Below are 26,565 nucleotides of genomic sequence, written 5' to 3'. Positions count from 1 at the left end.
TTCTGTATGGTGTGTGTGCCCCATCGGGGGGCGTGTGCACAGCTGTGTGTCACTCACTTGTTTATACCAAGGGTTGGGGGCGGTTTTGCGGAACGCAAGCGAGTTTTCTGAAGCTTGGTGCTTTGGTGGGTTGGTTTGAAAGCCCGAGAGCTTTTAGGTGAGCCCAGCGACCCACGGGACTTGCTTCCTCTGCTGAGCCTGGCACTTCCCCCCCTCGGTGCCCTACGGCCCCAGGGCCCTAATTGGCACATGCCCGAAAAACAGACAGAGGCTGGGGTGTGACCCCCCCATCCAGGCTCTCGTGCCACCGCATGTGGCTGTGCAGCGTGAGCCCTGACTCCCAGGGGCCTGCTCCCAGCAGTGGGAGCCATCCCCACCCATGGGGCCTGCGTCAGTGACCCCCAGGGAGCAGGGCACTAGCCATGGCCAGCGGGCGGTGACCCCCAGCAGGTGTCTGCCCTCAGAAAGGCCCTGGTGCAGTGGCTGAGAAGTGGGGCATCGAGTGAGCAACGCCAAGGGGACTCGGCAGCCAGGCAGCAGGGACACAGCCCAGCCCACGCGCAAGGCGACATGCGGCCTGGGCCTGCTGTGGGTTAGCTCCTTCTGCTCGTACCACTGGCTACCCCATCTCCCTGTGAGATGAGGATTGAGCCCCGGCGGCCTGACTCCCAGCCCCCTGCTCCAGCCCCTGCAATGATGGCCGTGCTGCATGGCCCTTCCCCTGCCCCACCAGTGCCACAGCCTTGGCAGAAGGGGGGGGGTCTCCTGAGACGCCGCGATCAATGAGGGGGTCGTGTCCTCAGCCAGCTCCCCTTGCCCCACCGGCCGGGCAGCGGGGGTAAGCTCAGCATGAGGCGGAGGGGGCAGGGCTCTGGACCCCTTGCAGGTTACAGGTATCCCATCAGCCTGCCTGCTGCCCCCTAGCAGCCACAGCCCAGAACAGCACGCACCTGCTCTGCCTATAGCGCAGGGGGGCGAGGGCTTTGTGCCCACACGCCCCTGGCAGGTGGGCTGGGGAAGCTGGGCCGGCTGGTCTGGGCAGGGAGGCCCATGCCGCAGAGAGATGCCCAGGGTGAGTCTGGGAGGGGGGACCTGGGGAAAGAAGATGAAGGCGCCCAGGGGGCTTGTGGTTAAGGGCCCTGGGCCAGGAGCTCTGGGTTTAATGCCCAGCTCTGCCACTTTTCAGAGTAGCAGCCGTGTTAGTCTGTATCCGCAAAAAGAACAGGAGTACTTGTGGCACCTTAGAGACTAACAAATTTATTAGAGCATAAGCTTTCGTGGGCTACAACCCACTTCTTCGGATGCATATGCTCCTGTTCTTTTTGCAGCTCTGCCACTGACTCGCAGGGTGATCCTGGGCGAGTCACGGGGTCTCAGTTCTCCAGCTGAAAAATGGGGTGACTGACCCTTTGTCTGTCTGGTGCATTCAGACTGTGGGTTCTATGGGCAGGGACTGCCTCCTACTGGGTCTGCAAAGCGCCTGGCACGAGGGGCCCTGATCTGGGTGGGGGGGTCTCCAGGCACCCGGCACGAGGGGCTCTGAGGTGGGTGGGGGTCTCTAGCGCTCCCCTGCTCACTGTAGCAGACCCACCTCATGTCTCCCCCCACAGGCAGGGCATCCAGCTGTCTGCGGCACAGCCCCGGCTGCCAGCTCCCGGCAGTGACCGAGCCCGGCCCCTTCCCCCTTCCCCCGGCCCCCCCCCCCCCCCCCAGCCCATCCGCAGCCAGTAACTGCAGCGGCTCCAGCCTCTCCCCCCACCCCCCCGGTCCCGCTCCTCGCCTCCCTGCGGAACTTTCTCTCTGAGCAGGGACCCGGAGCCCCCTTCGCAGACCGGGCTGGGGGCGACCCAGCCAGGGGGAAGGAGCCAAGCCCGCGGGCCCCTCGCATGCACCGAGCCCACCTCCGCCAGCCGGGGGCTGCCCTGGGCCGGACCCCGCGCCCTGCCCCGGGACAATGGTGAGTGCGTCCCGCGGGGTCACCTTGGGCTGGGGGCGCTCCGCGGAGCCGGCTCAGGGGCCGGGGGGGGGGACAGAGAGCAGGACTAACGCCCCCCCCCCCGGGCCGATCTGCAGCTGGGGACCGGGCAGCCGAGCAGCCAGAGAGGATCTGCCACCCCCCCCGCCGGAGCTCCGGGGGCTGCCGGTGGAGCCGGTCCCACTGCGGGGCCCTGAGCCCGGCGGAACCGGGGCTGCTCTGCCCGGCTGCTGCCCCTGGATTCAGCTGCTCGTGCACGGGCGCACCGGCCCCCGGGGGATCGGCCCCCACGCCGCGGCCCGGATCGGGGCCTGCCGGGTACCCCGGGGCGCGCAGCTCCCAGCTCCGCCATCCGCTGCAGTGCAGCGCCTTGGGCCGGGCTGTCCCCAGCGGGGACCTCCCTGCCAGCCGCTGCGGAGGTTGTGTGTGTGTGTGTGTGTGTGTGTGTGTGTGTGTAGGTTAGCGGCGCCTGCACCCCACTGACACGCTGCATGCCCAGCCGGCCCGGGGGAGCTGGGGCCCGGGGGCATCATGCCATCCTAGCCCGCTCTGCCGAGACTGTCCTGGCGGCTGAGACCCATCCAACTCGTTCCGCAGAAAGCAGCCGCCAGATCTGCCCCAGGGGCCAGAGCTGGGTTTGTGCCAGGAACAAAGGCAAAGCGGCCTTACAGCCTGTCCCAGCCCCCGGTGTCTGCAGCGTGACCCCCAGCTCTTCCCATTGCGAGCACCCCAGAGCCAGGCCAGAAGGGACCCGCATGATCCTCCATCCCAGTACCCCACAGCCCGCCCCCACCGCCCTGGACTTAGACCTCCAGGGGACTTGGCCTTTGTGGGGCAGAGAACAGGAGGGACCCAGGTGCGCCAGTGGCCCCCCGCCCCACAATGGCAGGGAAATGGTTAAGTGAGATACACCCAGATAATCCAGGCAAGTGACCTGCACCCCACGCTGCAGAGGAAGGTGAATCCTCCCTCCCCCAAGGTCCCTCTGACCTGAGGAAAATTCCTGCCTGACCCCACACCTGGCGACCGGTTAGACCCTGCCTCAGCAAGTGGGCAAACATGGGCCTGAGAGAGAGAATACTCAGTGCCACCTTGTCTTCCCCACCCAGCGTCCCACCTCCAGCCAGGCCCATCCCTGATGCTTCAGAGGAAGGAGATTAAAAAAACCGCTCCCAGAACACATGGGGGGGGGGGGCGAGACGACCCTTCCTGACCCCTGCCAGTGGTGGGTGGAAACCCTGAAGCTTTGGGAACATAAGCCATAAACTGGAAGGGCCTCCCAGCGCTGCTGAGCCCTGCCCCCACCATCCCAGGCAACCCCACCACACCGTCCCACGCTGCCATTTGTCCAGCTCTCACTTCAAACTAAACACCTACAGCTCCTGGTGGGAGGCTGGCCCACACCCTGGTCCCAGGGGGGCGGGGGAGGGGATGGTGTAGGGTGGGGAGCTGTTTCCCTAGAAAGGAAAGTGAAAAAGAGGAGGAAGAAAATGTATGACGCCCTCTCATTGTGCCTGGATCCCCCAGCCCCCAAGGCTTTGTAGACCCGGGTGGGGGACCTTCTTTCTGAGGGGCACGCAGACGCCCTGGCTCCTGTTGCCAAGGAGAGAGACGCAGCTGAGCCGCAGGTCCCAGCCTGGAGGGGATGTTTGTGTGTCAGCAAAGTTGCCCCACTCTGCCCCCAAGGCCAGTGCTCTGCTCCGCTGCCCGGGGGCTGGCATTGACCCCGGGCCAAGCGGGCAGGACTCACCAGCGTTCCACACCCACGTGGCACGCCCGTCGCACAGGTGCAAGTGACTGGGAATCGCTGTCCCTTGGCATGGCCTCTTCCCACACCGGTGGAGGGACCCAGGGCTGCCCCCCGGGGGCAGTGGCCATCCTAGGGATGGACCATGGCCTCCTGTCCCACCCCAAAGCTTGTCCCGTCTCATGTGCCCAGCAGGTCCAGTGCTGGGAGGCAGGGTTCTGCCTTGGCAGCCACAGGGCAGGCTGGGACCTGGGCACCTGCCCCCCTCCTCCTCCCTTTGAACCCCCACATAAGGAAGGAGACAGCGAGTGCACCACTCCCAACATTATAGGGGGCCAGAGGATGGAATTGGGAATGGCCAACAATGTTCTCGAGCTGTGCTGGGGTTTTTTTGTGGGGGGGGGGGAAGGGGGGGCATTCAGGGAGCAGACACTGTAGCCCAGCCTCTCGGGAGGAGGGACGTGAGAGCAATTCCCAAGGAGTCCTGGTCTCAGAAACTGCTGGCCAACTAGCCAGCCGCTTTCTGTACCCAGCAGGGCCTAGTGGTCAGAGGACAGCTGGGTTCTAGCCCAGACTCTAAACGCTCAGCACTCCGATGGCCAGGGCTAGGATAGCAGGGGGCTGTGGGTTAGGACTGAGGGGTACCAGCAAAGCGAGGTGTGTGGGGGAGCCCAGAGCAGGGGGCTGCAGGTCAGGACTGAGGGGCACTGTGAGAGCTGGGGGGAAGGAGGGAGAGGGGAGCCCAGGGCTAGGATAGCAGGGGGCTGGGGGTGAGGACTGAAAGGCATCAGCTGAGTTATAATAGCAAGGATTACAAAATAACAAGAGTTTGGGGTTGGCTCTAACCCTCCTGTTTCAGGACATGCGCTGCCCTCTAGCATGGGGGTCAGGAGGGGACTTGCCCTGGGAGCCGGTTGTCCCGTCACTGCCGGGCTTTTACTGAAGCTGCTGGTGACAGGACACTGGCCTGGATGGACCCCATGGTGGAGCCAGTGGTTAATCATCACCATCACTTAAACATTTCCCATCCGACCGGGACGCAGGAATACGGGAATCGGGACAGCTTACCGAGGGCTGTGGGGGATTCTCCATCACTGACAATTTTGACGTCAAGACGGGATGTTTTTCTAACAGATCCGCTCTAGGAATTACTTCGGGGTAGGCTCTGGCCCTGTTATACAGGGATCAGACGAGATGATCACAATGGTCCCTTCTGGCCCTGGGATCTAGGAACCGATGAATCTCTGTGTAGCCAGGGTGTGGTCATGGCCCATGCTGGCTGGGAGGTGGAACATGAACCTCTGAGCTTGGAAGCAGCTGATTGGCCGCGTCTCATACACAGACTCCAGCTTCCATCCCGCCAGCCACATCCTCATTCTAAGGAGAAGCCTGTATAGATGCTCAGAGCAAAGGGGGCGGTTGGGGGCTCAGGGAGCCCCGTGGCGCAGCCTCCCCGGGGTGGAGCAGGCAGCCCAATTCGGTGGAGGCACCAATTGGGCACATTTCCCTCACGCAATGCAATTAACCGGCTTCAGAAATAATATTTTCGAGCAAAAGCTGAGCCCCCCCTGCTCAGCAGGGCAGGTAATAAGCACATTAGAGCCAATTTCATCACCTGCTCTTGATTCAATTTGCTTTAATCAGCCAGTGTAATGGTGTATGGCGCTCTGAGCTGGAGGCAACGAGGAGACAGCACCTCCTTTCCCTGGTGTGGGCATCCCCGGCGAAGCCGGGCTGGCACGGGCCTGTGCGGCAGTGGGATTCAGTCGTCACTGTAGGGCACTGGCTGGGAGCTAGCTGTGATACCGTGCGCTTGGGGACAGCCCAGCACGCTGCAAGCCCAACCGAAATCTAAACAGTAACTTGGGACGCTGGGACCCCCTGCAGGTGGGGCTGGGAGCCACGTGTCCAGCTGGGTGGAGCCCGCCCCATAGCGGTACCCACCTGCTGATGGGAGCAGCTGTGTATGCTCAGCTCACATGGATGCCACGGGGCTCTGGTCTGTGCTGTCCTCTAGTGATACTTAAACTGAGTCAGAGGGAGAGCCGTGCCCATCTGCATGGTCTTAAGGCACTTTACAAACAACCATCTCTCTCTCTCCATCCATCCATGGCCATATCATCTATCTATCTAACCCCGTGCACCCCCTCTATCTAATCTATCTATCTATCTATCTATCTATCCTTCTGTTTCTGCGTCTGTCAATCCCTTGGCATCTGTACCTCTCTGCTGTCTGTCTCTTGTACTCTCGTAATCTCCACCCTCCCTCGCTCTCTTGCACTCACCCCCAGTATCTGCCCCCGTCCCCGCTGTGTACCGGGTCACTCACACTCCATGCCAGGAAAGTCACTGTCCTGGGTGCTTTGGCCTTGGGCTGGTTCTGCCCTAACCTCGAATGAGTCCCCGCGGGCAGCTGGGGAGTTTGATGTCACTGTCCAACATCCCTTTGCACGAGGGTCAGCCAATGGAACTTCCACGCTCCCTTTGCTCTTCAACCCTGCGTAGGCACCGGGGGCTCTGGGGCAGGCCTGTAGGGAGCGCTGGTCTCTCTAGGGGCAGGAGAGCTCCCTGGCAGCCAGGAGTGAATGGGTGCTTCTCTTCTCTCTGCTAGATGCAGCCCATGTGCCGTGCCACCACCCTGCTACTTCTCATCGCCGTCCTCTCCTCCCCGCCGGCGCTCAGCGAGAGGGGGCGCAAGAAGGTCGTCCACGTGTCAGGTGAGTGAGGGGCTGGCTCGCCCAGCTCCCACCAGATGGGTCCCCCCGCCCTTTGCTCACTAAGGAGGTCTCAAGCGCGCCCACCCCAAGAAAATGGTCACCTCCGGGGGAGGGGAACAAAAAACGACCCACGCAGGGCTGGGAAGGGATAGTTCCAGCCCAGAGACATGGGGAACTGTTGTCATGGAAATATCACCCAAACCTTTTCCCCGAGGCACCAAATGGGGAAACTGAGGCACTGAGCAGAGTCACATGGCCAGTCAGCGGCAGAGCTGGGAATACAACCCTGGAGTGCCAACGGCCAGCACTACCCCCCTGCTCCAGCCCGTCTCTCACAAATGCACCTTTAACTCTAAGGGCATCGCTCACTCTTCCCCCTCAGGATGAGACAGGAGGCCGGGGAGGAGAGTGGGGGGCTCTGCACCCAGCACCCCGCCGGTAGATTTGATTTCCACCTGCAAAAGTGTATAAGACCCTCTTTCCTGGTAAACAGACAGGGCGATTGTCTAGTGCCTCTTGGGCTGGGAGGCGGGAGACCCAGGTTCTATTCCTGACCTACAGCGAGACCTTGGCAAGTCACTTCCCTGCTTGGTGCCTCAGTTTCCCCTCCCACCCTTTATGTATTTAGTCTGTAACATGTTTGGGGGCAGGGAGTGTCTCTCACTGTGTGTCTGTGCAGCCTTTGTCTCCTACACAACAGGCCAGCTGAGGTCTCTAGGGACTGTTTGGCTATAGGTACTGGTCTCACTTTAGAGGAAGGTTGTGTTTCTAAAGGGTTCATACATGAACATGAGATGTTATAAGAATACCACCGACCCGGCGAGTACTTTGTGTGACAGTGGTAGGCTGGTACAGGTGGTTCTTAGAACTGGTCAATTTTTTTTTTGTCAAGCCAGTTTTCCTTTGGAAAATGTCATTTTGATGAAACCAGATTTTCCCATGAAATTGTATCGTTCTGACGATATTTCCTTTTGAATGTTTTCTTTGAAAAACCTGCTTTCCAACTATCGATATTTTCAAAAGGGGAAGTTTTGATTTGCCGTTTCAAAGTGACTTTTTGTGCAGAGATTTACTTTATTTTCTACATCCAACAATAAAACGACAATAATAAAAAATGTAAGTTAAACAACAAGCACAAATTAAAAGTAATAATTTTAAAAAGGTCAAAATCAGAATGAAATGTTTCAACTGACCAAAAATGAATTTTTTAAAAATTTCATTTAATGCAAAAATTCAAAATTTTGGCTTTTGGTGCCAATTTGAGCTGAATTTTTTATTTTTTTATCTCAAAACTTTTCATGAGATGGAAACCCGTTTTCCAGCCATCTCTGGTTGTGAGCACATCCTTCGTAGTGTTATAGATGGTTATAAACTATGGTCCCAAGTAACTTATTGATCTGTTGGACTCCAAGAACAATCACTTAACCATATATTAAAGCATCTACTGCTCAGTTATTAACCCTTGATAAACTATTTGTAAATGGAACCTTCCGATACAGTGTGACCCCGGTAATAATGGGCAGGTTTTTGCCCCACTCCCATTCTGTTGGCAGTGCTGGGGCCCGGCTTTGGACTGTATTAGCTGGGCACTGACTCTGCAGTACGAGTCCACTGTCTGAACCCACAGCCCGTGGGACCCTGCTTGGGAATGACCTGCCTGCACGAATGACTCCTGGGAGGGAAGTGGCGTTAACATGCCCAGCCACCCTGGCTCTGCTGAGTGACAGGCTCCACCGCTGGGAGCAAGCACCTTCCTCCACGTTATTATGGGGATGCTGCTTTGTCAATAGGATTGAGGCCTCCGGCAAGCAGTGCCTTTGTTCAGCCTGTCAGACGGGTTCCCGCTCGCTCCCCCTCACCCTGATTTCTCCTTTGTGCTGCCAGGATCGTACTAGGTCCAGAAGGGTTAATAAACTCCCGGTCCCCACCATAGGACATCAGCAAGGTTTGAACCCAGGGCTTCAGCACATGCCTCTGTCTCCTGAGCTAAAAGAGTAACTCCATCAACAGCTACTACTAGTAGGCTGTTATACTACAATGGATGAGCTCAAGAGGCCTCAACCAAGACTGGGCAGCCCTGGTGCTGTGTGCTGTACAGACACAGTGAGAGACAGGCCCTGCCCCAAATTGCTGATAGTCTAAACAGACAAAGGGTGTGTGTTCTGAGGCATAAGGACATTAAGGGCCTTGGCCAAGGTCACACACGGACATGGCATAGCTGGGAAATGGACCCAGATTTATGGAATCGCAGCCTGCTGCCTGCAGCAGAAGCCCAGCCGCCTTCGTCAAGCCCCTAATGCAGATGCATTCCAATCAGTTTCAATCTGGTTTATATCTCTTTAGCTCCATTCAGTGACATTTAATATCGATTTAGTTAAACGGGTGCAATTTCCTAGTGTAGCCAAGGCCAGCCGGAGAGCGAGGGAGCCTGATGCAGAGAGAAGTGGAGTCAGAGAGACCCAGACGAGCAGTCGAGGGAGCATGAATCACCTTGTTTTCTTCCCCAATAAAAAGGAAGGTTTATTTCCTCTCTCTGGAGATTTGAGGCTCATTCGCAGGGGTGGATTCCTGCTTCCAAACGCCACCACCCCCAGCATCCAGCAAGGAGCTGAATGGCTGACAATGGACACAAGTTTTTCCTAAGGTTGGGTCCGTTTGTCTCCGGCCACCTCTCTAAGGACTGGCCGTGTGAACGTTTAGATGTCACATAATAACGTTCCCCCCGCGCCGCTGCCCAGCCTAGGGCAGACAGCTCACAACACGCGTGTTAGTGTCGTCACGTGACACGGAGAAGCGGCGGCTTTCTCATTTCCAAGCAACCTGAGAGGTCGAGATGGAAAAAACCAGTCGGACCATCCAGCCCTTCTCCCAGCCCCTGAACGTTAGCAGGAGAGTTTTGTATTTTGGTTTCCCTGGTTGGTTTGCGGTTTGGTGCGGCGGGGTGGGGCAGGGCAGGGGGTGGTGTGCTGGCTGGAGGAGGGGTGTGTCCCCCCCAAAGCCACCGCTAGCCTTTGTGTCTATGTGCAGAGGATGAGAGCGGGGCCGTGGTCGTCCAGACGGCGCCAGGGAAGGTGGTCACCCACCGGGGCGGGACCATCATCCTCCCCTGCCGGTACCACTACGACGTGTCAGCCCACGACCCTGCCGAGATCCGCCTCAAGTGGACCAAAGTGATGGACCCGATGTCTTTCGTGGACGTCTTCGTGGCCATGGGGAAGGAGCGCAGGGCCTTTGGGAGTTACCGGGGGCGCACGGCGCTGCAGGAGGATGGGGCAGGGGACGCCTCCCTCATCATCCGCAACGTCACCCTGCAGGATTACGGGCGGTATGAGTGCGAGGTCACCGATGAGCTGGAGGACGACACGGGCGTGGTGAAGCTGGATCTGGAAGGTAAAGGGAATCCTGGAGACACTAGCAGGCGGCCTGCAGGCCCCAGGCTGCCTTGCACACCCGGTTTTATGTCACAGTTTTGCACGCACACGTGGCCTGACTACCCAACGTGTGCTCATAAATCCTGTTCACAAAAGCTCTGGACTGCCGTGCCCGGCGACCGTACGGAGACCAAACGACGGTGCACGCCCACTTAGGCCATGCCTACACTACCACTCATGTCAGCAAAACGAATGTATTGGTGCAGCAGTGCCGCTGTGGGCTGGCTAGCGTAGGCATGGCCTTAGAGTCTGGTTTTGCGCTGTCTGCACTGGCGCTCGGGTGGGTGTAACTTTCGTCGCTCAGGGGTGTGGATTATTTACCCTCCTGACTGAGGTAAGTTATACTGAAGTAACCTGTAGCAGAGACAAGGTCCCAGTGTCCTGTCCATGCAATCAGAGCCCTGAGTGGAGGCCAGGTCGTTAGCATACACCTTTTGTCTGAGGGTCTCAAAGCATTTTTGCAAACAATCCTTTAGCCTGGGGAGGGAGGAGTCACCCTCTCTTTGCAGCCAGCCAGCCGGAGAGATACATGCCTTGGCCAAGGTCAGAGAGAATGACACAGCCGGGAATAGAATCCAGGACTCCTGACTTCCCCATCCTTTGCTCTAACCGCTAGATTTCACTGCCCCCAGGCGGCCAGGCTCCCCTCTGCCCTGCTGTAATCACTGCCTCACGCTTGGTTTGCTTTCCTCAGAGCGCATCCATGTAGTTTCAGGCGGGCTAATCCTGGAGCGGCGGGAGGGCGATCTGCATAGGACAGCACGCGACTGCTGGAGAGGTGCCCTTGGAGCATACCTCTCTATCACCTCGCTCTGCGGCCTGGCAGAACCCGGACACCGGCTCCGGGCAAGGTGGCGGAGGAGCCGGTGCCTGGGGTGGCAGGGCTGAGAGATGCAGCCGTCACTCCCAGCTGCGGTGCCGGGAAGCTGCCGGGAGGCAGTCGGGCTGGGTGCCGCGCAGCTCACCTTGTCCTACTTTCTTTTCAAAACCAAGCGTTACGTGCCCAGGCCAGAGAAAAACCCAGCAGCTGCCAGGGCAGATAAGTCCCATCGCCTGCGCCATGCCTGCCACCTGGACAGCAGCCCCATGGCTAGTGTCGGCTGGTATTAGGCTCAAGGTTTTGGTGAAAGTTCAGGTGGTTCCTATTTTACACAGGGGGGCAGGTCTCCCCGGGGGTTAGAGCAGGGTCGGGGGACAGCTGGGCACGGGGGGGAGAATGTGGTCAAGTGACTAGAGCAGAGGGCAGGGAGCCAGGCCTCCTGGGCCCTAGATCCAGCTCTGGGAGGGAGTGGGGGCTAGTGGTGAGAGGAGATGGGAGGGGTGACGAGAGTTAGGAGTCTTAAGTTCTCTTCCTGATCCTGCAAGGAAGTGTGGGCCGGAGGTCGGCTCACAGGACCAGGAGGCAGGAGGCCAGGCTTCCCCTGTGGCCCCCGGAGCAGACTACTGGTCCCTCTAGCCTGGTATCCCTCCTCCAGCAGCGGCCAATAACTGATGCTTCAGAGGAAGTTGGAGTGGGGGGAACCCGTAATACACTTGAGCAATTGTAAAGTAATGTGCTTGAGGAGGTGGGGGGGAGAAATCCCTTCCTGACCCCTTCAACGCCCAGCTAGGGCCCTGAAGCCTGCGAGCCAACGGCCCTTCTCCCGCCCTGCGCAGCTCCCCATTCGGCAATTGCTGTAAGGCCCCCCGAGCCAGCGCCTTGCTCTGCTTGCGTGTCCCTGTAGGAGTGATCTTCCCGTACCACCCGCGCCTCGGCCGCTACACCCTCAACTTCCATGAGGCCCAGGAGGCGTGTCTGGCCCAGGACGGCATCCTGGCCTCCTACGACCAGCTGCACAAGGCCTGGCTGGAGGGCATGGACTGGTGCAATGCCGGCTGGCTGGAGGACGGCTCCGTGCAGTACCCCATCTCCAGGCCCCGAGACGAGTGCGGCCGCAAAGACACCCCAGTCGGGGTCAGAACCTACGGGTACCGGCACAAGGACGACGAGCGCTACGACGCCTTCTGCTTCACGTCCAACCTGAACGGTAACAGCCCCTCCCCTCTGGGGGGCAGGGCCCAGGGGGCAGCGCTGAGATCCGCAGGGCAGTTGCACTGGCACCGCAGCAGGGCATGGAGCACGCTGAACGCTCAGCAAGAACGTAATACTTAGCGCATGCTGGGTTTAGCAGGGCGGGTCAGGTTCATTAGCCTTGCTTTACAGGGGGGAAACTGAGGCACATAGTGTGTGTGGGGGCGGAGAGTGGCCTGCACAAGGTCACACAGGCAGCTGTGGGAGAGCCAACTCCCCGGCCTTGTGCTTTGCCTAACGAGCCAGGCTGCCTTGATGCTCAGTGTTTTCTTACCCACCCCCCAGCTTCGACTCCGGTGCCCCATTCTACTAGGGTCTCAGCGCCACCCCCACACTAAGCTGTGTGACTCACACCTGTCACCCGGGCTTTGTTCTCTCTCCCCTCCCCAAGGGGGGAATTGTGCATGCGCCGCAGAGGGCTTTGGGATCTCTAGATGTCTGCACTGCTGTGTTGGTGTTGGAGAAGGCAGGGCAGAGCACCACCTGGAGTGGTGGGCGCTGGGCTGGTTTGGGACGGCCCCTCCTTCCTGGGGGAGTTCATCCTGCAGCTTGGGACTGGCCCCTGAGGAAGTTCTGGCCCCTGCCCAGACGAGCATTACCCTTGTGGCAGGGAGTTCCACAGGGCCTGTCGACCGGAGTTGTCAACCACCCTCCCCATCCTGGAACTTGAGGCTCTTTTCTTCCCTTGCAGAGAAGGCCTGAGCCCTTGAACTGGACTCCTGTGTGGGCTACTGTCCCTTAAGCTGATCCCCCTCCCCTGCTGGTGCGTGGCATGGCAGGTCCCCCGGGGGCACGGGGCTGGTTGAGCGCCAGCGGGGGCTCATCAATGGGGAAAAGGGTCATTGGAATTTCCAGAAGCGTTTCTCATTTCAACCCACCTTCATGCCGCTGTCGGCCCTCAGCACGGGCATGCGGATCCCGCTCTGGAGAGAGCCCGCGTCTCTCCCTACCAGCCCCCCCAAATCCCAGCCCCCCAGAGCAGCAGCTGTTCTCTGTCCCACTCCAGGCGCTGAAGGAGCAGGCTGCGTTCCCCCATCAGGGGACGCTGAGTGGGGAAGCGAACAGCCCATCCCGGAGCCTGGCCAGTAGCCCTGGCCTCACTGGGTTTGGCCCTTTAATTGTATTTATTCCTAGCCTAGCCTTGGCATCATCTCCTCCTCCTCCTCCTCCATACCCCAATCCAGCAGGTTTCAACCCTGTTTCATTTGCAACCCCCTAAAACATTTCAAATGCTGGAGCGGACCCCTTTGGAAATCTCAGACAATCTGCAGCCCCCCCCGGATCCACAGGCTGAAAGCCACTGCCCCAGTCCATCACTCAAAGACCCCAACAGCCTGAAATACCAGGGAAGGGGTTGAGGGCCGAGGCCCCAGGGAATTTAAACACCCTGTACCTGGCTGCCCGCCCTGTGCTCAGGTGCGGCTGGTGGAGTCCCTCCCTGGCTATTAGCCCGTGGTGATTGGCTGCTGAACGGGCCTGGTTCATTGCCTTGGGATTATTGGGAGTTAATTAGGTGCTAAAGCACTTGGGTGAGCAGCACACTGGGTGGTTGCAGCTCTCCTGGGCCTTTTATGATTTAACAGTCACAGTCGCTGCTGGGGGGAGGCGCAGATTAAAAGAAGGGGTGGGAGGGTCAGGAGCCAGGAACGCCAGCACCCCCAAGCGTGGCCCAGCCCATGCTGCCCCGGTGCACAGACTGTGGGATCAAGGCCTAGATCCTCCAAGTTAGTTCGGTGTCTGAATATCACAGAGGGTCTGGCTGGGGAGGGGAAGCGCCATGTTTTCCTAAGTGGTCTCCAGTCGGGGGTTCCTGGGGGGCGGAGTGCCCCTGCACCCTGCCACGGCAGCTGGAGTTATGGCCGTCTGGCAAAATCGCCCTCTCTGCACCCCCTGCCGCTGGGGCATCGCAGCAGCCCGGCGAGGCAGGGAGATGCTGTTCTCCCCATTTAACAGCTGAGGAAAGAGGCCCAGATCCTCAAAGGTGTTTAGGCTCCTACTCCCATTAGTTCCGATGGGAGTTAGGAGCCATGGAGGACCTGGGCTAACGTGACTTGCCAAGATCACACGGGGAGTCTGTGGCAGAGCTGGGACTTGGACCTGAGTGTCCAGCTGGCACTCGAGCCCCTTCTCTGTCCTACATCTCGAGCTGTGCCTGCAAAGATGGGGGCAGCTGAAATCAGGGGCCACTTTTGGCCTAAGCACTCCCCTTTGAGCAGAGCCAGGATTCTAGCTCAGGGACCCTGGCCCTGGTTCCTAGCCCAGTGCTCGCACCGTTGGGTAATGCTCCCTGCCAGGCCGTGTCGCTGGAGGGAGGCGTCACTGGGCTTGCACGGGCAGGATGATACCCTAGTGAGGCGCCCCCATGCACAGCCCTTACTTAGTGCTCTGCTTCTGGACACCCCAGACCACTTGCCAAAGGGGAGGCTCATTAGTCCCAAGGTATAGATGGGGAAACTGAGGCACAGAGCGGGGGGAGGTGACTTGCAGAATTGAGGTCAGCAGAATTGAACCTACCCATTGGACTACGCTGCCTCCCTGGGCAGTGGGGTGGGGATAGGCTCAGACCTGAGGCAGCTCATCACCTGAATGGTGCAGCCCTCGGCACCCTTCCCCCGTTCCTCTGCTGCGGATCAGTGTCACACAATGGCTTTTAAGCACCCAAAGGCTTCCCGGGGCTCCCCTCCGCAGTCATTGATCTGGGCCCCTCAGCTGCTGGGGTCTTGCCCTGCCTGCCCCTGGTGCTGTGTCCTGTGGAGGTCAGTGAGATCCCTCAGCTCTCCCTGGGGCGGGGCAGGGCAGGGGGTGCTGTCAGCGCAGCCCCATGGCTCCCCCTGCCCCTCAGCCTGAGTCTCAGCCCCCCCAGCCCCGGGAAGCACCAGCGATTATTGCTGAGGGGATTCTTCGTATCCACCCCCCCACCCGTCACCTAAGGGAGGAGGGAACGGCAAAGGGGTCCCTGCTGACACGAGCTAGGCAGTGCTCAGCCTCTGGGCAGGGCGCTTTGGAAAGGAGAGACCCTTCCTCCCCCCCAGCCCGCTCTCGGTAGCAATGACAGAAAGAGCCCAGGGGTCTCTGGTGGGACCAGGGGATGTGAACACGGTGTTGGTGGGAGGTGCTCCGAGCCCAAAATCCTCTCTCTACTCTCAGGAGAGGGCAGTAAAAGCCTCTCCCCTCCCCACGCCCTCATCTCGCCTTTGGGCGTTCAGTCCCGGTGGCCTGCTCAGTCCTCGGCCTCTCTGCTCGGCTTGCCAATGAGGGGGCCCAAGTGCCGGGGAGCCTCGGCGGGACGTGGCTGAGCCCCTCTCAACTCATCTCACCGACGCTCCCAGCCTGGGCTGCAGCTGGAGCATGGCTTTGGCTGGGCGGTTCTCCGCCTGCTGTCCCCAGCCCCGGCCTCCTCCTTCATTCCCCTTCTCTCTCTGGTAAAGGCAACGGGGTTTTCTAAGCAGTCGGATGCAGATGCAGGGCACCTTCGACCGGAGGCGTCTCTTGCTGTCTTTTAACGATGGCTTTTATTGCCGGGACAGCTTGACGTGCTGTCATCGTAACATTGGCTGCTACATAAATCTGCCCCATTAGCGCTGGTTTATTGGCTGCCGGGCGCGATGGCAGGGGCCGCCGGCGAAGCGCTGGTGGGGTGGAAGTGTGTGCTGTGGGCTGTATGTCAGCAGCCTTCGTCGCTCGCTCGGGCTCTGAAAAGCCCGGCCTCCATCGGGGGCTTTGTGACGGGCCGGAGCCGGGGACCAGGGGGCTGTTTCGCTGGCCTGTGTGCAGTGAGTTTGATGAGCCTCAGCCAAGGTCCTCATGCAAGGGAGTCCACAGCACTACAGCCAGTGGTCTCAGGGTGGGGGTGGGGCCTCCCTGCTGGAGCCCATGCTGTTCCCTTCCTGTATCCACCCCACTTCGTCAGGCTTTGAACCCCCGACCCCTGCCCCTCCAAGGCACTGAGAGACAAGAGGTGCAGTCCCTCCCCCTCCTTTTGCAAAGCCACCCCCAGCCCTCACAAATCCCAGCAGGACTCAATGCAGACAGAGCCCCCCACGCCTCGGGGGGGGGGAACCTCTCCCCCAGGGCAACGGTGCGAGAAACGTGGGTGTAACCAGCACCAGCATTTCCACCGTCGTCTGACTCTTCAGAGCGGCTCGGGGCGACGGGGTGGTACAAATGTGGGTGCGTTTACACTAGCTCCCGCTGTCAGCGGCACTGGCTTTAGTGCAACGAGGTGAGGTTTCCCCATGGACAAGGTCCTTTGTGCTGTAATTCCTGCCTCCCCGGGGCAGAAACCGGGGAAGGAGAAGCAGGTAATTGCACCAGAGAGAGGCACGGATGATGGATGAAGCCAGGGCTACACAAGACAAATCTGAGCTAGAGGGGCTGTCCCTGCGTGTAAATTACAGCACTCTTTGGCTGGCAGGGCTGGGGGGGGAAGGGAGGTGGAGTGCGGGAGAGGGGGCTCTGCAGATGTTTATTTAATCATGGCAGGCGGGATAAATAGCGGCTGTAATAGCTACGGGGACTCATCACCGGCCGCAGCGCTGCAGCCCCCATCAATCTCCATGTGTCTAGGAATTAATTTCCAGGAGCTGCCTTTATTCCTCTCCAGCCAGTCTGGCTCAGCTCCGGCTGATGAAGGCCTAGCCCTGCCTATGTGCCCCTCCCATCCGGCTGGGACTGGGAGGGCCGGTTTGCCCTTGGGCGGAGGGCTGGGAGGAGGTAGCGTGGCACAGCTGGATCCCAAAGCTGCACCAGCGTCCTGTGGGGCAGAGAGGGGACCAGGCTCGGGCGTCATGGCTGCAAAGGGGATTCTTTCTCAAGGCTGCTGGACACAGATCCAGCCTGGGGTCCTCTCGGACTCAGCGGCTCCCTGGTGCTGCCCAGTGTCTACAGCTCATGGGCCCAGGGGAGCTCTGTCCTGGCATCAGCTGCCGCGGCCCCCAGCACGGGGGATGTTGGCAACCAAGCCAGAAATTCAGCTCCCTCCCTGAGACCCATGGCTAACGGGGGCTAGTCACTCCCTTGACATGGCCCAGCACGGCACCTTCCCTTGCTTTCTTCCTTCCTTCCAACAAATACTAGACTGGGCCCCCTGGGAGGCCGTGTCCCCCTGCTAGGTCTGAGACCCCCCTCAGCATCTCTGGTCATGGAGAGGCCGATCCTGGAACTGGACGTGTAACCAGTCCCTCCTGGCTGCGCTCACGGTTCATGCCATGGTGGCAACGGCAGGGTCCCATGGCGGGGACCCCTCCCACCAGTTACAGGCATGATTTACGGAGGTGCTGAGCACCTGTGGTTCCCCCAGAAGCCAATGGGAGCTGTGGGTGCCAGGCCTTATGGGCTTAGGACCTGCCCACTGTGCGTGGCTGATGCCCCGGGCCCAGCATGGCCAGTCTTGGGCCTGGTGCCCTGCACCTCTTGGTGGGGGTGGGGGAAGCTCCATCCCTTTAACCTGGCTCCTTCTCTTCCCCCTCCAGGCAAAGTCTACTTCCTGAAGACCTACCGCAAGCTGAGCTACCCCGAGGCCCTCCAGGCTTGCAAGAAGAACGGTGCCAAGGTGGCCAAGGTGGGCCAGCTCTACGCTGCCTGGAAGATCCAGCTGCTGGACAAATGTGAGGCGGGCTGGGTGGAGGATGGCAGCATTCGCTATCCCATCGTCAACCCCCGGGCACGCTGCGGGGGCCAGGAGCCCGGCGTCCGCAACTTGGGCTTCCCAGACAAGAAGTACAAGCTCTTCGGGGTCTACTGCTACAAGAAGGCCAGCGAGGGGTCCCCCAAGAAGGCCAGCGAGGGGTCCCCCAAGAAGGGCAGGGAGGAGCCGGGCAAGGGGAGGCCTCTCCAGGTGTAAGAGGCAGCCGCGGTTGCTCTGCTGGGGACAGAACCATCAGACGTGCAACCATCAGACAAACGCCGCAGCTGGAGAGCTGCTACCATAGTAACACCCCCCCCCCCCCAGCCATCCCTTCTCACCTGGAGCCGGCTGTGAGCCATGACCGTGGTACTGGCCGCTGAGCCCCAGAGATCTGGCATTTCTTGGTAACAGCATCACAGGAAATAGAAGGGAACCCCCCACCCTTATCCCTTTCCATAGCAGGTGGGGCCGGTCCCACGGCGTGGCAGGCTGGGGCGGGGGGCTGTGGTAGAGCGGGGAAGGGGGCTGGAGGGGGACCATGCCAGCTTCAATTCACTTGCTTTCTCCTGCAAACGGACATCCAGCCTCTGCACTCCTGCCAGGCTGTGATGCAGCCGCTGCCCCCCTCGCTAACCCAACCTCCGGATTCCTTCTTGGCTTCACGCTGCTGCGGCTAGTGCTTGGAATCGAGTGTTTAGGCCTTTCTCTGCTTGCCGAGGGGGCAGGGCTGGGCCCAGGATCCCCCATGCCAATGCCACGCTCCTGTCCGGGGCTGGGGGCTGTTCAGATGTGCTGCACACCAGCAGCGCTAGGGTGGGTCCTGCTGAACCGGACAGGCCTTGCGCCCTGCTTCTCTGATGACTGTGGAGGATGGAAACTCAGAGGGGGCGGAGGCTCAGAAGATTAATGCCTGGGTCCAGCTGAGAGCCCTGGATGGGGAGCGGGTGGATGAGTGCAAAGTGTCTGCTGGGGATGGCACCGCCCGGTGGAGTTTACGGCCCATTCCCTCCCCACCCATTCCTGTCAGTGCTTCAGCTAACGGCACCGGAGCAAAATCAACAGCTTCCCCTTGCCCGCAGCGCTGTGAAGAGAAGCAGGAGACCAGCGGCGGCGGTGGCGTGCTGCTCCCCTTGCTGCCTGGGATCTGCATATCTCAGCACGGGTCATGCTGACAAAGCTCCCTAAGGGACCAGACGCCACATACCCAGCACCACATTCAATGCAAAGCCCTTGAAATAAGCAGGGATAGGCCTATGCTCCCTGAATCTACCCTCTGTAAGAGGCCAGGAAAGCAGGCACACCGAGAGCGGGTCTCTCTAACTTAAGCTTTTGTATTGCAAAACCCCCCTGAGGTCTGTATAAAACATCTGGCTGAATAATCCCATCTGCGGAGGTTAGTTTAATATTGTAACAAATCCATAGCCGTGTAGGAACTATGCCATGCTCAGCCAACTGATCCAACTTTTCAGTGACAGCGGGGACAGAACTCTGACCCTCCCACTTCTAAAACACTTTGGGGTGAAGGAGATTCCCCGTTAGCTCTATACAGTACAGGGCATATGGTACTCAGTGGCACAGCTCAGATTCCATCCAGTGGGTGGCAGTGGTGCCACACCCACACCAGCCTGCTCATTGCGATAGTTAGGGTGAATCGCCTTGCCTCTCCCCGCCACTGAGCACATGAAGCTAGGCACTATGGGAGAGCAGGAATCTGGCAAATCGGGCATGGTTAAGCGCAAACAGGCACTGATCACTGCAGTATGAAATTGGGCTGTGGGCGCTTCGCCGTGAGGGGCAGTGTTTATGGGTCGCCCAGGGCTGATGCTTGCTGCTGTCCCTTAAACAATCAAAGCACAGGTGGGGGTTTTTCCCCCTCCGGGGCAAAGAAAAAAGTGACTGGATTTTTCAGTCCCCGCAGTGCTGTTCTAAGAGATCCCCAGCCAGGGGCCCCCTGTGAAAGTGGGGGCTACTCTGTGGAGTCGGGGCGACCGATGGGGATTAACACAGCATCGCGATATAGGGCCCCATCCTGCCAGGGGCTGAGTCCCCTCAGCCGCCACTGAAATCAACACCATGCAGGATGGGCTCAGAAATGGGAGAGAAATCTAGTGAGGGGGCGGAGCCAGAGAAAGGGGCGGGGACAGGGAAAGGGGGCGGGGATTTGGCATCCCCTGCGCTGCCTCCCAGGACAGGGCAAGTGCCAGGGGTTGGACTCAGTCACCCTGGCGGCTTGTAGTGTGTTTCCCTGCTCGAGGCGCAGAGCCCGTCCCGGTGGCTGGGGCCATCTCCCCTCCCCCGAGGCATGCAGTCCATGTGCCGTCTCCCGCTCTCGCTACAACGCTGCATCGCTCAGAGACGCCGTGCGTGACTTCGTTTTCAGCTGCATGAGCTGCATGCATGGCCGGGCGAGGGACACCGCCAGTGACAGGGGAGGGAGGCCCTGGTCCCTCTGCTCTGAGTTTAGCAGCAGAGCTGACCAAGGTCTCAGTTCCCCCGACTTAGGGCCAGACTGCAACTGGGGACAGACCTGCAAGAGGCTCTCAGAGCCAGAGGTCACAGATGGGCTCCCCAGATCCGCTGGGGCCTCCCTTCTGGCCAGTGGGGGGTCGGTTGAGGTCGCTGAGCTCGTGAAATAAAGGCTTGGCTGCTGATTGAGAATGAACTGTGGACTCACGTCTCTGTACCTGGCTCTCCAGCTCCTGGGCCTGTCTCCAGTCGAACTTCCTGGCGAATCGGAACAAGGCACATTGATGTGCAAGGTGCTGCACGATGCGCAGGAAAAACAAACATGCAGCGGCTCTGGGGTGAAGCGCAGACATTGGTTAATGGCACCCAGCAATGGTGCAGGAAGGGGGGGAGTGGTCGAGAGCCAGTTCCAGCTGCAGGGGGAATGAGGGAGGGAGGCGGGACCCGCGCTCCTGCTCCTTTGGGATCGCTCAAGAACACAAGGTCTAGGGGCTGCTCCAGCAGCGCCGTGCCCCCCAGAGCCCGTTGCTCAGCACCCACTTGCCGGGGGGGCAAGCTCAGCCCAGATCACTCACCTTTGAGCTCTCCTGCCCAGCCCAGCCTAGCCCAGCCTGGCTGAGAGCGGCCCCAGCCGGAGGTGGCTGCTTGCAGGATGGGCGTGTGTCCCAGCTGGGCCTGCTCAGTGCAGGACCGGGAGTTTGCAGCCTGGGGGCCTGTCAGGCAGCCTCAGATTTGCAGGGGAATCTTATTGTTAGTCAGCGGTGTCATGGGCCTTGCAAAGCCAGTGGCCGTCCCACTTGGCTTCTTGTGCAGGGAGCCAGCATCGCCCAGGGGCTCCCATTAGCCCATTATGTGAGCAACTAGCTTTGTTCAAACTTCGGGCAACCAGGGATTTCCTGGGGCCAGCCCTGCTGGGGGAACCTGCAGCCAAACCAGCGCCTCTCCATGTCCGCGGCCCGGCCTCTGCTCTCGCTTCTCTGGGTCGCTCCGCCAGCGTCGGGAAGGCCCTCTGTCGCAGAACCCGTGTGTGATCAGCGCAGCCTGGAGAACATGGCTGCTGAGTTCTCTGCAGCACCAAATGCAAGCCAGGCGGGGAGCTAATTTGCAGGATTGCAGCTAATTTGCATAATTGCCCTGGTGGGGGAATTGCTTGGCGAGTTTTCTCCCACTGCAGAGGGTGTGTCAGGGAAGTCCACAAGCCAGTGCAGCATTCTGGGGTCTCCCTAGGAGCGTGGTGCCCCCACGGTGGCTTCTTTGCATCACTTACGCTCCAGGGCATCCCCTTACAGCTGTGCCATTGCTGACAGGCAGGGATGGCCTGGGCTGGGCTGCGTGGGGGGTGCCTCTCGGGGATGGGGATGTGAATTCACATGGCCTGATCTGGTTACACTGCTCATCAAAGCGGGGTGGGGGTCTGAGCCGAGACAGAGCAAGGGGCTGAGAAGGGGTGAGTGCATCCCCGCCCCTTGGCTCTCCAGGTGCCCTCCCCTCATGGTGGCCAAACCATGACCCCTCAATCAGGATGGGGAATTGGGCTTCCGGTTTGCTGCATTATAGAGATATGGGTCTGACCCCAAGTTCTGATCTGGACCCAACCTAGTCCAGGAGGGAGGTTCAGGCCCCCAGCGAGAAGATCCCAGCAGTCAGCAAGTGTGGCAGGATTCGCTCCCCTCCGCTGGGCTGATCCTGGTGCGCCAGATCCTAAGCAGGTACCACAGGCCCTTGGCAGCCCCGAGTGGCAGGCGTTGGCCCTGGTGGGCTCTGGAGGACACAGGGCTGGCTCAGGGGTGATTCTCCCCACTCCCTCTGCAACAGAACTAGCTGTGCATGTCGAGCAATGCCTGGGCCTCTGAGGTCCTGTTCGCAGCCGCGAGGAGGCCACTGGAAAATGCAGACTCTGCCGAGCGCGGCTCCCGGTGATTGGCGGCCCGGCCCGTCTGTCATTCCCAGGGGTTTGCCAAAGGGCAGTGCGGCTCAGCAGATATGGTACATCCCGTCAGTAGCAGGGTCAGAATCCGGTCGGGCAGGGAATCCACATGCTGCTCCTGGCCGCGGCCCCGGGAGCTAACCCCCCAGGGGAGCTGGAACCGGGCACCCAGGGCTGCGAAGGGGAGTCGAGCAGCATCGCAAAGGGTTCGTCTCCCTCCCATTGTGAGTGTCCGTGAGCGTGTGCACGTGTGACCTGCTGAGGAGACCCTCCGGAGGTGGGGGATGCACTCCAGACGGTTGAAGACTCTGGAATGTGTCTCTTTCCCAAGCTGGCTGCAGGTTGGAATCCCACTCCCAGAGGCAGCTGGAGGATGCGGGGGAGTCAGGGAAGTGGCTGTCAGGCGAGCCCCAGAGCTGCAGCAGGAATTGCTCTGCCAGGATGACTTGCAGATGGTGGAAGATACGCGATGGGCAGCCCCGCTGGCTGATGCCACAGGATGGGGATAGCCAGAGTGCCGATTCCAACCACTCCCCATGCCCCATCCCAGCACTGCCAGCTCCACCCACACTGCCAGCAGGGGGCAGTGAGTTGCAGACAGGCTGGGTCTCAGTGTGGGGGCACCTGGTCATGGGGAAAGGGACCAGACAGCTGCAGCGGCGGGTCACCATCCCGGGCTGGGTTGGAACCAGTCACTGAGAGGCGAAAGGCTCCACAGCCCTTTCCACCATCTCTGGGTCAGGTCCTGCTTCGTGATTTCACCTCTGCCCTGTTATTGCAGTTGCCCCGAGACGCTTGAACTGCATTCAGGGCCCCGTTGTACAGACACAGAGTGGGAGTCCAGCTCTCCTGAGGCCCAGCCCAGTGGCCTAACCACAAGCCCCCCCTTTCTGCCCCCCCAACACAAAATCCTGGCCAGCCGGCCCTCGCTCCACCAGGGACGACGTCTTTTGGGGTGAAACCAGCCTCCGGGTGGAATCGGAGCTGCACTTTCGCAGAGAGCTAACTCGGATGGAGACCGGCCAAAGCTCTTGTTTTCCACCTAGTGACGGTGCTCAATCACTGGCCCTAATTCTCTGGAGTTTGGGAGCGAGGTGCCCCCCCCGCCCCGCGCTTCCTTTCATCTTCCCGTCAGCTCTCTGCCGCTGTGTGCAGGAGAGGTGCTGAATGCGGAGCCAGCAGTGGGTGGCGCCCGGCGGCTCTGGTTGGGGCTGGCTAAGCAGGCAGGCCTGGATTCTGGTGGTGTTTTATCTCCTGCCAGGGGGACTCGAGCACGTTTCATTCATCATGTTTATTGACTCGAAACGCTGATGAAAATAAATAGCTGCCGGAATTCGAAACACCGTCAAGCTGGCCCTGGCCCTGCTCACAGCAGCTTTGCCATGGCGAATGGGGCGGGGGGAGCGGAGCTCAGCTGTGCTGGGGCTGGATTTCGCTGCTCGAAAAGGGATGTGAACCGAAGAGAGCGAGGGGACGGCGACGGCCCGGACAGGGCCCTGTGACACGGCGGGGGCTAAAACAAGGAGACTCATTTTGCAAAGGGACGAGAGAGGCTCCCTCTTCCTTGCTCCCCCATAGCTCTCTCCCCTCTGGAGCAGTGTCCAGGAGGTGGAGGGGAGGAACAGGCAACATCCCTCCAGGAAGGGGGGTGGCTTTGAGAGGCAGCACGGGCCAGTCTCACAGCCTCATGCCAGGCACTCTCCCGGATCCGCGCGGCTCGGTGCGGTTAGATCTAGCTAGTAATCACAGCGGTTGGGAAAAGGACCTGGGTGACCGGCGCTGGCCGCGATGGTGGCGGAGAAGGGAGCAGAGCCAGGTGGAGCCAGGGTGAGGGCTATTCCGCTGGGGAGGTCAGCAGAGACGGGCGCTGGGGAAAACCCAGCTCAGCAACGTTGGGCCTCCATGCTGGGGGTTTGTGCCGGGGCTTGTTGCATGGATGGAGCGGCCCCGTGCATCATGGGACGAGGGGGCCTCGCTAGCGTGACTGAGCCCACGAGGTGCCAGGTACAGACTCTGCTTTGCACGAATGCAGCAGCATGTCGCCACTAGGGGTTTGCACGGAGGCAGGCGCACCAACGGCATTGCACTGGGCCCTGTTTCCCCCAGGCCAGACTAGTGCTTCTGTTCCGTCCCAGGCCAGGGGATGGCGGCTTTGCAGAGGGGGTTTATGGGTCGTTTGCCTTGGCCTTGTGCATGCAGATCCAGCTGGCAGAGCCTACGGGGCCCATCTCCTGGCCCGGCAAGGGGTGGTGGGGATGGGTGCACCTGGGTTCCCCCCTTCTACATCCCCAAGCAGATGTGAAGCCCCTTCTCTCTGCCCATCCCAGAGGCAGATCTCACAAGTGTGCATGGATTCAGTGGAGCCAAGCTGCCTCCTTTGTACACAGTGCCACCTGCCCCCCCCCAACCTCCTCTGCCCCCCCAGGTCCCATCCACTGCCATTGAGGCAGCAAAGCCGGGGTCCCTCTGGCTTCGGGAAGCAGGATCTAGCAAGGCAGGTTGTGTGGCCTAGTGGTTAGAGCAGAGTGTGGGGTGGTGTCAGGGCTCCTGGGTTCTATTCCTGCCTGTAGGACAAAATTAGGGGCGGCTGGTTAGATGAGGCAATGGGCAGGTCCAGACTCCTGGGTTCCCTTTCCCAGCTGTGGGAGGAGAGCGGTGTCTAGTGGTTAGAGATAGGACAGGGCATCCGGACTCCTGGTTTTTTCCTGGCTCTGTGTGATCTGGGCCACGTCACTCCAGGGCTCTGCCCGAGTGGCAGCAGTTGTAGGCAGAGCGTCCTGTGCAGGGGGCTGTCAGTCAAGCCTGCTGGGCTCCCTGCCTGGAGGAGGGCAGCAGATTCCCACTGGCCCACGAATGAAGCTGAGCTGACGGATGGCATCGTGCTCAGGTGAGGCAGGAACCCGAGATTCATGTTTTATGCAGACGACTCCCTGACAAATTCATTAATGCCTCTTTGTCTTCTCCGAAGTGGCAAAATAAAGTTGCCCGTTGCGTATGAAAGGCCGGCGCTGCTGTATTATTCATGGGTTTGTTAGATAGCTGTCTGCATAAACCTCAGCAAGCCGTCCCAGCCGCAGCCGAGACGCTGGGGTGATTCATTAGCGCTCGCTTTACAATGAGACAGGAGCAGGCGGCGGGCTGGGAAATGAGCCCTCCGAGAAGTATTATGTTTGCTTAAAATTAATTTAGTGCCGGTGAAAGGAGCCGGATTGACAGCCCTGGAGATGAAAGGCTTTTATTGCTCAGAGTGGAGGCAGGATGCGCTCCCCCACCATCCCCGGGCCTGCTACGGGGCCCGTGCAAGGCTGAGACTGGTGCTCAGTTCCCCGGACCCATCCATCCCTTGGCCTCTCTGCTGAGCCTGCCAACACGGGGCCAGTCGCAGCCGTCAGACAGTAACCGCGCTCAGGTGCTGGACCGGAGCAGAGCCAGGGACCGAGCTGTGGAAGGACCTTTGGGAGAAATGTTTCCCAAGGTGAACATGCTGGGGTCCACTCCATGGGGTCTGTGACCTGCGCTCGCAGGAGATGGGGCTGTAGGAGCTAACTTGTCGGTGAGTCTGCCTGGAGCTTTTCTACAACGACCATCACCGCGGTGTCTAGGCAGTGGCAGATTAGCCATTGGGCCAACAGGGCCTGTGCCCGGGGGCCCCGACCTGCTCCTCATTCCCGGGGGGGGGGGGGGGGGGGGGGGGGGAGACTGCAGGTGGAAGGGGTGAGGAGGGGCCCCCACTTGCTCTGGCCCAGGGCCCCACAAACTCCTCATCCGCCTCTGAGTCTAGGCAAATGAGAGCTTTGTGCTGGTGTCTCTAAAGCCCATCACTGCAGCATCTGAGCACGAGGAAGGCACATGAGCTCTCCACGCTGGAGCCTATAGAACCTGTCACTACAGGAGCTGAGGGCTGGGCAGGTACGTGAGATCTCTGTGCCAGCGGCTGTAGTGCCCATCCCTGCTGCGTCTGAGCACCGGGGAGGGACATGAGAGCCCCTGGCTGGGGCCCTAGGGGTCTCTCCCCACTCCAGCTCCCATGACCCTGTGTATCCCCAGGGCTGGGGATACTGGGCCAAGCGACCTGGGGGGCCTGAGGAAAATATTCCAGTGTCTGTGACGCTTACTCCCTTTGCAGGCTGAGACCAGGGAGGCTCCAGGCACCAGCGCAGCAAGCACGTGCCTGGGGCGGCAAGCTTCGGCGGTAATTCGGTGGCGGGTACGCCGAAGGCGCGGGACCAGCAGATCACCCTCAGAAACACCACCGAAGGCCGCCTGACTGCCGTGCTTGGGGCGGCAAAAAACATAGACCCGCCCCTGGCTGAGACATCCCACTTTGTTATTAGTGATTAATTATTGAACATTGGCTGGAGGGGGCTCGGGGTGTCAGTAACATTCCTCAGACGCCCCCCCCCCCACGCTGGGAGCGGCGCAGTCCCTGCCTCGTTCACACGCCAGCACAGCCAGGAAATCGATGTGCAGGGCCTGGCGGGGAAGATCTGAAGAGCTCCTGGAATAGCAGGGTGGCAGAATCAAAGGAGGAGGCTCCCAGGGCTGCCTCTGATCTCCAGACATCTTGTTTTATCCAGAGGGTGGATGGGAACCTGAGCCCCAGCT

At 60.1% G+C, this 26,565-nt stretch overlaps 1 protein-coding gene across 1 annotated transcript; it reads left to right on the top strand.

Annotated features, from left to right (window-relative positions):
* The first annotated feature begins 1,902 nt into the window (after positions 1-1,902).
* On the top strand, positions 1,903-17,783 carry HAPLN4 (hyaluronan and proteoglycan link protein 4). Its single transcript, XM_026655048.1, has 5 exons — positions 1,903-1,957; positions 6,334-6,439; positions 9,467-9,829; positions 11,595-11,897; positions 17,413-17,783. The coding sequence occupies exons 1-5, from the start codon at positions 1,955-1,957 to the stop codon at positions 17,781-17,783; spliced, it is 1,146 nt and encodes a 381-aa protein (XP_026510833.1). The 5' UTR covers positions 1,903-1,954.
* Positions 17,784-26,565: the final 8,782 nt, after the last annotated feature.

The sequence above is a fragment of the Terrapene carolina genome, unplaced genomic scaffold, assembly GCF_002925995.2.
Source record: "Terrapene carolina triunguis isolate 2854851 unplaced genomic scaffold, T_m_triunguis-2.0 Scaffold194, whole genome shotgun sequence".
NCBI lineage: Eukaryota > Metazoa > Chordata > Testudines > Emydidae > Terrapene > Terrapene triunguis.
The sequence above is the reverse complement of the archived record's forward strand: the minus strand, read 5'-3'. Positions and strand labels throughout refer to the sequence as shown.